The sequence below is a fragment of the Notamacropus eugenii genome, chromosome 4 (assembly GCF_028372415.1).
Source record: "Notamacropus eugenii isolate mMacEug1 chromosome 4, mMacEug1.pri_v2, whole genome shotgun sequence".
NCBI lineage: Eukaryota > Metazoa > Chordata > Mammalia > Diprotodontia > Macropodidae > Notamacropus > Notamacropus eugenii.
The window spans coordinates 77940120-77948591 of NC_092875.1; the positions used below are offsets into that span (position 1 = coordinate 77940120).

At 49.9% G+C, this 8472-nt stretch overlaps 1 protein-coding gene across 1 annotated transcript; it reads left to right on the top strand.

The window, feature by feature from the left end:
• On the top strand, positions 1–7341 carry FARSA (phenylalanyl-tRNA synthetase subunit alpha). Its single transcript, XM_072602189.1, has 13 exons — positions 1–196; positions 1340–1477; positions 2786–2884; positions 3387–3505; positions 3723–3815; positions 3894–4022; positions 4117–4232; positions 4656–4740; positions 4839–4938; positions 5793–5961; positions 6066–6143; positions 6519–6633; positions 6837–7341. Exons 1-13 carry the CDS (start codon positions 50–52, stop codon positions 6940–6942), a joined length of 1494 nt encoding a protein of 497 aa, XP_072458290.1. The 5' UTR covers positions 1–49; the 3' UTR covers positions 6943–7341.
• Positions 7342–8472: the final 1131 nt, after the last annotated feature.

The following is an 8472-nucleotide window of genomic DNA, read 5'->3' on the forward strand; positions in this document are numbered from 1 at the left end:
GCCGCGCTTCCGGTTCCGGTGCGTTTCTCCTCATCCTCACGGCGCAGACATGGCTGACGGGTCCGTTGCTCAGTTGCTTTTGCAGCGGCTGGAGTGCGGCGATGGCGGCCTGGACAGCCTGGAGCTGGCGAGCGCTCTGGGCTTGGAGCACCAGGTCGTGGTGGGCGCTGTCAAAAGCCTGCAGGCGCTGGGGGAGGTAAGGCGGTGCGGAGTCTGCCAGTTTGGGTCGGCTGATGCAACCGGGCAGGGGACCAGGCAGAAGGAGCAGCCGCGTCCTGGGCATGGAGCCGGGGATGGGGCAGGAAGAGGGGATGTACTTAGGGGTGGAGGGCCAGGGACGGGGCAGGAGGAGGGGCTGCACTTAGGGGTGAGGGCCAGGGATGGGGCAGGAGGAGGGGCTGCACTTAGGGGTGGAGGGCCAGGGATGGGGCAGGAGGAGGGGCTGCACTTAGGGGTGAGGGCCAGGGATGGGGAAGAAGGAGGGGCTGCACTTAGGGGTGGAGGGCCAGGGATGGGGCAGGAGGAGGGGCTGCACTTAGGGGTGAGGGCCAGGGATGGGGAAGAAGGAGGGGCTGCACTTAGGGGTGGAGGGCCAGGGATGGGGCAGGAGGAGGGGCTGCACTTAGGGGTGAGGGCCAGGGATGGGGCAGGAGGAGGGGCTGCACTTAGGGGTGGAGGGCCAGGGATGGGGCAGGAGGAGGGGCTGCACTTAGGGGTGAGGGCCAGGGATGGGGCAGGAGGAGGGGCTGCACTTAGGGGTGAGGGCCAGGGATGGGGCAGGAGGAGGGGCTGCACTTAGGGGTGAGGGCCAGGGATGGGGCAGGAGGAGGGGCTGCACTTAGGGGTGGAGGGCCAGGGATGGGGCAGGAGGAGGGGCTGCACTTAGGGGTGAGGGCCAGGGATGGGGCAGGAGGAGGGGCTGCACTTAGGGGTGAGGGCCAGGGATGGGGCAGGAGGAGGGGCTGCACTTAGGGGTGAGGGCCAGGGATGGGGCAGGAGGAGGGGCTGCACTTAGGGGTGAGGGCCAGGGATGGGGCAGGAGGAGGGGCTGCACTTAGGGGTGAGGGCCAGGGATGGGGCAGGAGGAGGGGCTGCTCTTAGGGGAGGAGAGCCAGGGATGGGACTGCAGGAGCTGTGCCTGAGTGTAGGAGAAGTGTGTGTATTGGGGAAGGCAGGGAAAGGAGAAGACTGGGAGGTGGGGTATGGAGAGCAGTAGTTTTGTCCTGGAAATGGGGCAGGAGGAGGTGACCTGGGATAGAAGATGCAGAATGCAAAGACTGAGGAAATGGACCTAAGCAGGAAGACTTGGACCTGACAACCATATTTTTTCTGGGTCTAGGTCATTGAAACTGAACTCCGTTCTGCCCAGCGATGGGAGCTTACACCTGAGGGCCAAGAGACAGCCCAGGATGGCAGCCATGAGGCTAGAGTCTTCCACAGCCTCCCTCCTGAGGGTCTGGTGCAGAGTGAACTCATGGTACTAACTGACTCAGAAGGCCTAGGGGAGGCTAGTGTAGCTTTGGTTCAGTAGATACTCATTCATTGTCTAGTCTGGAAATGATAACAAGTTAAGGACAGTTATAAAGATTAAAATATATAGTTCCTACCCTCAAAAAGTTGTTGTAGGAGAGTAAAGGATGGGAGATGGATGTGTGCACATGTATCATATGAGGTACAGAGTGTGATGGGAGCAAAGGAGAAATTCATCCATCAGTAAACATTTATTAAGCACTTGTTATCCGCTAGGTACTGCAGTAAGTATTGGGCATGCAAAAAGAGGCAAAAAGGCAATCCCTGACCTCAAGGAGCTCACAATCTAATGGATCCAAACATAATGTTCTAGGAAAATTTGAGGAGGGATGGAACACTTTGTAACAATGTAATGAGGGAGAATTCAGAAATAGGTAATAGTAGAGCTTGGCTGGATTGTATAATGCTAGAAACAAATTAATTCTGTAGTACTGGAAGGTTACATTGTAGCCTGATCTTAGAAGAACCTTTAATGTTAGGCTTGTACATGGATTGTGTTTTATCTTGGGACTCACTGATCACTTTGGAGCAGAAATATGACATGATTATTTTGGAAGATGATTTTGGGGGTCGGATGAAGAAAAAAGGAAGAGGGGAAGAGACCCAAGGCCTTGAGATCAGCTGGAAGCTCTGACAGTGGTCCTAGCCAAGGTGGCAATGGTCTCAGCTGGGTATCTGCCATTATGAGTGGGACTAAGTGGACTGATTAGAGTACTGAACCTGAGTTTGAATTCTGCTAGAGAAGCTTCATAGCTGTGTGACCTTTGCTTACCTGGCCTTTTTGGTCCTCAGTTTCCTCATCTCTAAAATGAAAGGGTTAGTCTTAGTCGTCGCTAAAGTTCTTCTCCTCTGCCTGCCTCAAGCTCTAGATCTATGGTTCTCTGAATTCAAAAAATGTCTTAGAGGGAGGAGCAGTGAGATAGGGCTGGAGGGTGAAGGCTCACTTCTCCACGCAAGGGGAATCCAAGGCAGGCGCCTCTGGGGCCAATATGTGAGGCCCTGGGATCACACAGATCTCTTTTCATGTACCATGTTCACATACCATACCTTAGCTCAGATTCCACCTTCAGCCTCTCATTTCCATTAGATACTGCTTTCTCTCTTTTCTTAGACTACCTCATATTTAGCTGTTTACGCTATAGAAGTAAGTTAATGAAGGTTTGTACCTCCCAGCACCTATCTTAGTGCTTTACTCATTGTAGTCCTTTAATAAAAGCTTATTGTATATCATATCATCTTCTGTCTGTCTTCCCAGAAACTGCCCAGTGGGAAGGTGGGCTTCAGCAAGGCCATGTCCAATAAGTGGATCCGTGTAGACAAAAATGCGCCTGGTGGGCCCCGGGTGTTCCGTGCTGTAAGTAGGACTGCAGTCCTAATGGTTCTGGGGAGTGAGGTGGGTTATGTGACTTCCTGTAGGGAGGGGAAACATGTCTCTTTGTGTGGGAAGGAGGTGAAAAAAGACATAACTGGGATGGTGAGGGAGCTATGGCACTTTCCTCTCTTGGTGGGGTTGAGGATTAGGCAAATGAAAAGCCACTCTGACTCTGAACCCTTTGGATTGGGTAGGATAGGAACTGGATTCTCTTTGAAATCTGCCTTTCTGGAGATCAGAGCTCCTTCCTATCCTGCTATGGTTCCTTCTGCCCTATTTTTTTCAACCCCCTACCTGTCATTGGAGCCCTTTCTGCGTCATTTATCTAACATTTAACAAATGTTAAGTGTTTACTGTGTGCTGAGCCCTGTGCTGGCCATCTGAGGTGACACCAAGCTTAGATAAGACACGGTCCCTGTTCTTATAGAGTTTGCCATCTAGTAGGTGGATATGTCCCCAAACACACTATAATACACTGGCATAGGTGGACAGTGTGGAGGACTTGGTGCAGGCAAAACTGCAGTTGGTACAGGATGGGGAAGCGGAGCGTCTGAGTGAAAAGGAGAGGAATGAGCTGAAGAAGAGGAAGCTGCTGTCCGAAGTGTGAGTCCTACCTAAGATGTCCTTCTGTAACTGTTTGCCCCCCTCCCCACTTCCCTGTTCCACAGTTGTATTCATGTTTGAGACTATCTCCCTCACTTAGCTCTCTTCCCATGCCCTTGCCCTATGTATTTGTACTTGACATTAGGTTTCCCCACCAGGGGGCAGCTCTGTGTGTTAACTAGGTCATCCCACCAAACCCTCCCCTCTCTGGCTTCAGGACCCTGAAGACCTACTGGGTGAGCAAGGGGAGTGCCTTTAGCACCAGCATCTCCAAGCAGGAGGCTGAACTCAGCCCTGAGATGATCTCCAGGTGTGTGCATTGGGCTAGGGAGGGCCCTGTTAGCAGTGAAAATCAAGGGCCCATAGTCACCTGTCCCTTTGCTTCTAGTGGCTCCTGGCGGGATGTGAAATTCAAAGCATACAACTTCTCATCGAAAGGTGTCTTGCCAGAGGGTGGTCACCTGCACCCACTGATGAAAGTTCGCACACAGTTCCGGCAGATCTTCCTGGAGATGGGGTGAGCAGGGGAAGGGGGAGATCTCACATCTGTCTGGTGAGTTATGGGACTAATGCTCTCAGGGATCACAAATAACTCTTGGGCCTCCCTCTAGCTTCACGGAAATGCCAACTGACAACTTCATTGAGAGCTCCTTCTGGAACTTTGACGCCCTCTTCCAGCCCCAGCAGCACCCAGCCCGAGACCAGCACGATACCTTCTTCCTCAAGGGTTAGTCCGTGATCCTCTGGGTAGTGCTGTCTAGATCCTCTCTCTATCTTGTCACCAGTCTCTTATTGTCCCCTTTCAGGCCCATTTATGGAATTCTCTCCAGCAGACATCTTTTTCTTCCTTCCCTCATTCTTCTAACTTCCCCCTGGGAAGTAACATCACGTAGAGCTAGGATTGGAGTCAAGAAAATCCAGGCACTGACCCTGTCTCTGACACTTGCTGTATGGCTGACAAGTTACTAACTTTTCTGAGCCTTAGTTCCTTTATTTGTAAAACAGAGATAACATTCAGGTCTTATGTGTAAAGTACTTTGTGCACCTTAAAGCCCTGTGTGGTGGATATGGTTGTCATTATTTTCATCTCCTCCTGCAGCCTCCTTCCTCTGGCCTCTGTTATTCCATGCTGTCTCTTTCCCTCCCCTAGACCCAGCAAAGGCCCTGGATTTTCCCATGGATTATCTGGAGCGTGTGAAACAGACACACTCTCAGGGTGGCTACGGCTCTCAGGGGTGAGAACTCAACTGGAATGGTGTGGGAGTTGCTACAGGGAAAAGGGGAAAGGAACTGAGGAAGAATAGGTGTACCTCTCATTTTCATTTTTCCTCAGATACAAATATGACTGGAAGCTAGAGGAGGCCCAGAAAAACCTCCTACGGACACACACTACAGCTGCCAGTGCCCGGGCACTCTATCGCCTTGCCCAGCAGGTATGCAGGTGTATTCCATTCCCCATGTTAGCTTGCTTCCCTTTAACTCTCTTTGTCTTAGGTCACTGATTCTTAGGTTTCTGGTATAGAAAGTAACAAGTAAACTTGATTTTGAGTCCTAGCAGCATTTATTATAGACTCAAAAAATTCAGCATTTAGCCTACTTAATGTGTGTGTACGTACATGTGGGCATATGCACAGGTACAGATGTGTACATGCACACACACTCACAGAACTCGATCAGATGGCATTGGAAAGTCATTAATACGTTAAGGATATGCTGCTTGTAATCAGTCCAAGATGGATGCTCTTATCTCCAGGCCAGTGGTTTTGTGGACACTAGCTCCTCTGTCTCTAGAGACAGTTGACTTCATCTCGATTAGGTCTTAAGGAAGGCCACCTACCACAAAAGCCATCAAGCCAGTGATGACTGGCAGAATGTCTTTGGTGACCTGTTTTGGAGAAACTGGCAACACTTAGTTGGTCGTTTGAAAGCCCACTGCCTCCTTACCCTGTTATTGGCACGGGTCCTGCCCTACTTGTGGATTACCCAGACCTAGCTGGTCAGGATGAGGAATCCAGAGGGAATACCTCCCTTAGGAGCCAAATTAACTATTTGAATATAAGCACAGCAGGACCAGAATGTGTGAAATAATGCCTGCCAAAGTTATAAATGTGTCTAGTTTATGTGCCCAGTACACTCCTTTCCTGAGGCTGCTCTCTCTGACCCTGTTTTTTCTGTCTTCCCATCTCTCTGTCTTGACCAGTTCCCTTCCCTAGCTATCCTGCTGCTTTTTTAAGTGCTGCCCCAATCCGCCCATTCTGACTCAGTTGAATCTCCCTCCTGTCTCTAGAAGCCCTTCTCCCCAGCCAAGTACTTCTCCATTGACCGAGTTTTCCGTAATGAGACATTGGATGCCACCCACCTGGCTGAGTTCCACCAGATTGAGGGTGTCGTAGCTGACTATGACCTCACCTTGGGCCACCTTATGGGCATCCTCAAAGAGTTCTTCACCAAACTTGGTAAGAGGCATTCCCAGCAGGGTGGAAGGGAATATGACATGGGGAGGGGCAGGAGGGATTGCGAGGCTAGTGAGCACATCCTTTCCCACCCTTCTGCTCCCCAGGCATTACGAACGTGCGCTTCAAGCCTGCCTACAATCCCTACACTGAGCCCAGCATGGAGATCTTCAGCTACCATCAAGGTAAACGGATTTGGAGGGGAGTCATGAGGGGAAGAGACAAAGATGGACAGATATGGAAGGATGGGAGCAGACAGACAGAGGGGCAGTTGCTGGTACAGGGCTTTCTTCACCCATGTGCTGGATGAGGCAGCGGGGCAGGGAAAGTGGGAAGAGGGGGAAACACAAGTATTCTGCACATGTCTACAGTGGTCTAAACCTAGGAAATCTGTCTGTCCAGAAAGGTGCCTTGTAGGCCTCAAGTGCTGGGCAGCCAGTCAGGGTGAGGTGAGCCATTACATTCCCTGGAGTCATCTAGGTGCTGTGGATTTCTTGGGGATGGGAATAAGAGAGGCTGTCACACTGGAATTTCACTTTCTGTCTCCCCTTTCTTCCCAGGTTTGAAGAAGTGGGTGGAGGTGGGGAACTCAGGGATCTTCCGGCCAGAGATGCTGCTGCCCATGGGTCTGCCTGAGAGCGTGTCTGTCATTGCCTGGGGCCTTTCCCTGGAGAGGTAAGTGTGTGATTTAGACACTACAGATTCTGTAAGTGTGCGCTATTATTGTGTGACTGAAGATTCATAGTTGTAGGACTGGTGCGAACGAAGTGAACCTGAGTGTGATTGTGAGGGACTGAGAGAAACTCTGTGTATGTATATGTAACTCAAGACCACAGGGGTCCACCTTTAATCCCTAACCCTCTTCTTTTCTCCCCTAGACCCACTATGATCAAGTATGGCATCAGCAACATCCGAGAATTGGTGGGACACAAAGTGAACCTACAGATGGTGTACGACAGCCCAATGTGCCGCCTGGACACCTAGTCCTTGCCTGTTGACCCATGGATCCCATGTTCACATAGTGTTCATGTAGTCTTCATTCAGTCTCTGCTTGGACACCTGCGTCTGGAACCTTGGGCCCTTCAGACTGCCCTGGGTATCTAGAGCCAACCTGGGCCCCACCCTGGACTATCATGTCCTTTTACTATCCAGACACCACTCCTCGATATGTTTATCTTCTGAAAGGCCATGCCCAGATTTTCCCCCTCCTCATCCTGGTTTAATTCCCAGGGCATCCTTCCTCCTCATCATAGGGCTGGACCCCAGAGCATGTCCCCCTGAGCCAGAGTCTGTTTCATAACTTCTCCTCAGCTGACATCCATCCACACTTTCTAGGCCGACCATCAGACATCTGTTCATGAATAAAGTAGTTCTTATTCCTTTGCCTTGTAGGCTTTCTCCTAAGAGTGGGCATGGGGAATGTGTTCTGTATACCTGTTTTCTCTGGTGTTTATCTGGTTTCAGGGAGAGCACATGTGCACATAGTGCCCCAGTAGGCTACACTTGGCCTCTCCCTCAGTAGTTTAGACCTTGGTTTACCTCAGGGTAGTGCTGGAGGTCATCCCTTTCTTTCCTGTTCTGCTTTTTTTTTTTTGATCTGATGCCCCAATTGCTCTTCTGGAGATCTTTGGGCAGCCTGGTTTAGGTGGTGTCTAAGAGCTTTTGGTCTGGAGAAGAGAGCCTGTCTTTGAGTAGATTACACTCTTATATGGTGATAGTGGTAGTGGTGGTGGGGAACTACATACTCGGAATTGGGGACATCCCCTACCAGCCAAGAGAGGATGGCGATCAAGTTTTATAACTTACTGGGAAAAAAAATAAGGTTGGGTGAAGCTGACCAGGAGGGCATTTCTCATGGAAGAAGGCATTAGCAACTGATCCGGATTCTTGCTCTTCCCTTGGGAGTATCTGGGGATCCTATCACATAGCCAAACATAATCCTAAATGGGATAACCGAAATCAAGCGACCTTGGATTTATTGCTAAAAGAGACCTTGGAGATCATCTCATCTGATACCCACATTTACGGATATTAAAGCTGAGTACTGGAGGCAAACAGCCTACTGAAGAATTTATTAGAAGGGACCTTAGTTAAATCTGTTCCAGTCCCTTCTGTTCTGGAATCTGGAGTGAACAAGAGGCAGAGAATAGCCCATGTCTTTCCTTGCTTCTGTGTATTTTTTCGTATTTAGTGTTTCCTACAGTACAGTCAGACATTATATGTGTCCTACAATTTATTTTGCAATTCCCTAATCGATGACTTGTCTACTTTGTTTCTAATTCTTCACTATTGTAAATGGTGCTGCTATAAATTTTTGGTGTATATTAGATTTATTCTATTTTTGATCTTGAAATACTATGCCAAGCAGTGGAATTTTTAGATTAAGAGGTCTGAACATTGTAGTCATTTTCTTAACATAGTTCCAAATTGTTTTCCATAACGGTTGGACCGATCTGGAGCCCCACCAAAAGCATTAGTGTGCCTGTTGTTCTGTAACCCCTCCAACATTGGTTT

Excerpts from the sequence above, each read along its gene's own strand:
- FARSA (XM_072602189.1), top strand. The coding sequence starts at position 50 with ATGGCTGACGGGTCCGTTGCTCAGTTGCTTTTGCAGCGGCTGGAGTGC. Across the intron at positions 1,478-2,785 it reads TGGTGCAGAGTGAACTCATG|AAACTGCCCAGTGGGAAGGT; the intron begins GTACTAACTGAC and ends CTGTCTTCCCAG. Across the intron at positions 3,506-3,722 it reads AGGAAGCTGCTGTCCGAAGT|GACCCTGAAGACCTACTGGG; the intron begins GTGAGTCCTACC and ends CTCTGGCTTCAG.